The following is a 2,619-nucleotide window of genomic DNA, read 5'->3' as shown; positions in this document are numbered from 1 at the left end:
GACAATATTTCTCTCGTGTTTACTTCCAAAGTGAAGGAGAAAGGCGAGAGGATGCGCAGCATGCATGGCGGCTGTCGATAGCAGCAACCAACCACACGAGGCAACAATGGCAACAACAACAATAAGAACGTTATAAGAATTTCAGAGAGGTCAATGCGTTCTATTTTTTTTTTTTGCCTTAAACCGCTCTCTTATTTTCCCATAGTACATGCTCACTCCCACATGCGCGGGGATCCACTAGATGGTACTGTGGTCGTTGAGGAGAGAGAGTGAGAGAGAGAGAGAGAGAGAGAGAGAGAGAGAGAGAGAGAGAGAGAGAGAGAGAGAGAGAGAGAGAGAGAGAGAGAGAGAGAGAGAGAGAGAGAGAGAGAGAGAGAGAGAGAGAGAGAGAGAGAGAGAGAGAGAGAGAGAGAGAGAGAGAGAGAGAGAGAGAGAGAGAGAGAAAGAGAGAGCGAGCTGGAGGGGAACAGCTTGACGGGCATCTACTCGACACGACTGCCTCATCGGCAGCAGCAGATTTCTGGAACGTTCTTCTCCGAAGTATAGTTAGGTGGAGATGATTCCAAAGCCCCCCGAGTTCATTTGCCAGTGTTACTCACTAATATGTATGGCTGCTTTGTAATCTCATAAACGCACAAAGTAAACAAATAGACGACTAAATCCCCGCATGAACAAGACCACATTAGATTTCTTGAAGAGTTTGCTTATTTTGGTTTTCGGCGGCTGCTCCATCACGACACCAGTGAGGGACGACCACGACATCTAAGCATCCTCCTCGCCCTCGACCCTGTCATCAACTTCTAGTGGTGGTGGTGTGGTGGCAGTAGTGGTGGTAGGGGTGATGGTGGTGGTGGTGGGGTGGAGAGGCACGTGGTCCGGCTGATCAGTTGATACTCCTCCTCCTGCAGCCTCGGCGGTGACGTCATCAGTTGCCGCTCCTAGAAAAGCGCACACCGCGTTCAATAACTCCCTTCTGGGGACAACAGGAATTGGCGGGAGAGGGAGGGGGCTGGGGTTCGCTGGGACGGTGTCGGGTGGAGAAGAGATTAAGGAGGAGGTGAGGTTAAGAGCCTCATTCGCGAATGGGTGAAGAGGAACAGCAGGCTGGGAGAGCGCGGAAACTGTGTAGAGGTAGCCCGCTGCTTTCAGAACTAGATATCTAGGAGTAGGGTGGATGCAGAGGATTCTGGGGACAGTCCCAAACTCAGAGTAGACACGGGACCTAAAAGCCGTGGAAGAAGGAGAACAATAACCTGTTAAGCGTTGGTGATCACTGGTGTCAGGTGGTTGCAAAAAAAATAAAAAGCGACTAATGTGACAAAATGGCAGTGATTAGTAGGAGTTGTATGCAGAAACCAAATGGTGTGATGTAGTGATGCGCAAAAAAGCGACCGATTGAGCTGAAGGTCACGAGATTGAGCGAAAGACGAAAGGTTTCCGTGTTTTGGAGCAGCGGTGGGTGAAAATTTGCCCTAAACGTTGCATTCGCATCAACGTTTTATTCTTGAGACAAACGAAACGTAGCAGAAATGGGTTGGGTGATCAACGGGCGGAAGGTTCTTGTGGTGGTCGTCTGATTTGGCTCTGAGGTGGAGGGATCTATGACATGTCCGTCACAATAAATACTTGTAGATTTCTGTGTTACATTTATGCTTCCCCGTCTTAGCCATGGCGGCCTTTATACATATACGTACGAAGATGAGAACTACCGAGATAGAGCCATTGGTAACATCTAAGGGGTTTCCACAGACCACTCTTTGCTTTATATCAAACTATCTCTATCTACATCACTACGGCATTGCTCCCCTACAATTAAGGAAAAATGTAATCCAAACCACTGGCAATACAAATCTAGTTAAAGGAGTATACTATCAATGCTTTTAGAAATGTTTGAAGTATCGTGAGTCTTTAAAGTTACCTATGTACTTTTACCCCTGCAGTACTTGTGAAACTGATGAAGAACACGTCTTAATGAATATGAACTATGATAGAATCACTGCAGTACTTGTGAAACTGATGGAAAAACACGTCTTAATGAATATAGACTATGATAAGCTCAGTGCGGGTAGAATATCGACGATGGTAAAGAGGCAAAGAGATCTTGTAGAACTAAACTAAAATCCTCGTTAGCAAGAATCCAGGGAGTGGAGAGTTCGACGTACTCCAACCCCGCCGTGGCTCCTTGGTGAGGGGGGGGGGAGGGAGTTGATTTCATACGGATTTGCATCGATCTGCTAAAGTAATTTAAACCTCGAAGGCTTACAAAAACTTAGCGAGACTAAGATTTCTAGCAAGAACGCTGAAAATCAGTCTTTGATTGTTAGGCACCGGTCTTCAGTTATGTAAATGAAAGTATATTAATGTTAATCCCAAAGAAGAGTGAGTACACGGAGTATTTTGCTCCTTAATGTACGCGTGTGCTCGAATACCTACGTGCTCATGAGTATTTGTGGCCTTGGGTCAAGCTTCTCTGAGCTATATGAAAAGTGTATTCAGAACATAACTGAGTTGATAATTGGAATCGGTTTTTGGCGTTGCAATCAAGCTTTGATCAAAGGTTCAAAGGGATCAGATAAGTACAAGCAAAGGAAAAGTGCAGATAGTAAAGCTTTTGACTGT

The 2,619-nt window shown here is 45.9% G+C and overlaps 1 protein-coding gene across 22 annotated transcripts in view; it reads right to left on the bottom strand.

Annotated features, from left to right (window-relative positions):
- Positions 1-781: 781 nt before the first annotated feature.
- Positions 782-2,619, bottom strand: part of LOC143017740 (uncharacterized) — a 125,968-nt gene continuing 124,130 nt past the window's right edge. For 21 of the 22 annotated variants that reach the window (XM_076172556.1, XM_076172559.1, XM_076172560.1 and 18 more), the window contains one exon: positions 782-938. In XM_076172556.1, the coding sequence (XP_076028671.1) occupies positions 926-938 (13 nt within the window). In that variant the 3' untranslated portion in view covers positions 782-925. The remainder of the gene's footprint in view (positions 939-2,619) is intronic. The other variant, XM_076172551.1, reaches the window with a different exon arrangement.

Source organism: Oratosquilla oratoria, chromosome 33 (genome assembly GCF_046742065.1).
Source record: "Oratosquilla oratoria isolate Oo_2021 chromosome 33, ASM4674206v1, whole genome shotgun sequence".
NCBI classification, from domain to species: Eukaryota; Metazoa; Arthropoda; class Malacostraca; order Stomatopoda; family Squillidae; genus Oratosquilla; species Oratosquilla oratoria.
The sequence above is the reverse complement of the archived record's forward strand: the minus strand, read 5'-3'. Positions and strand labels throughout refer to the sequence as shown.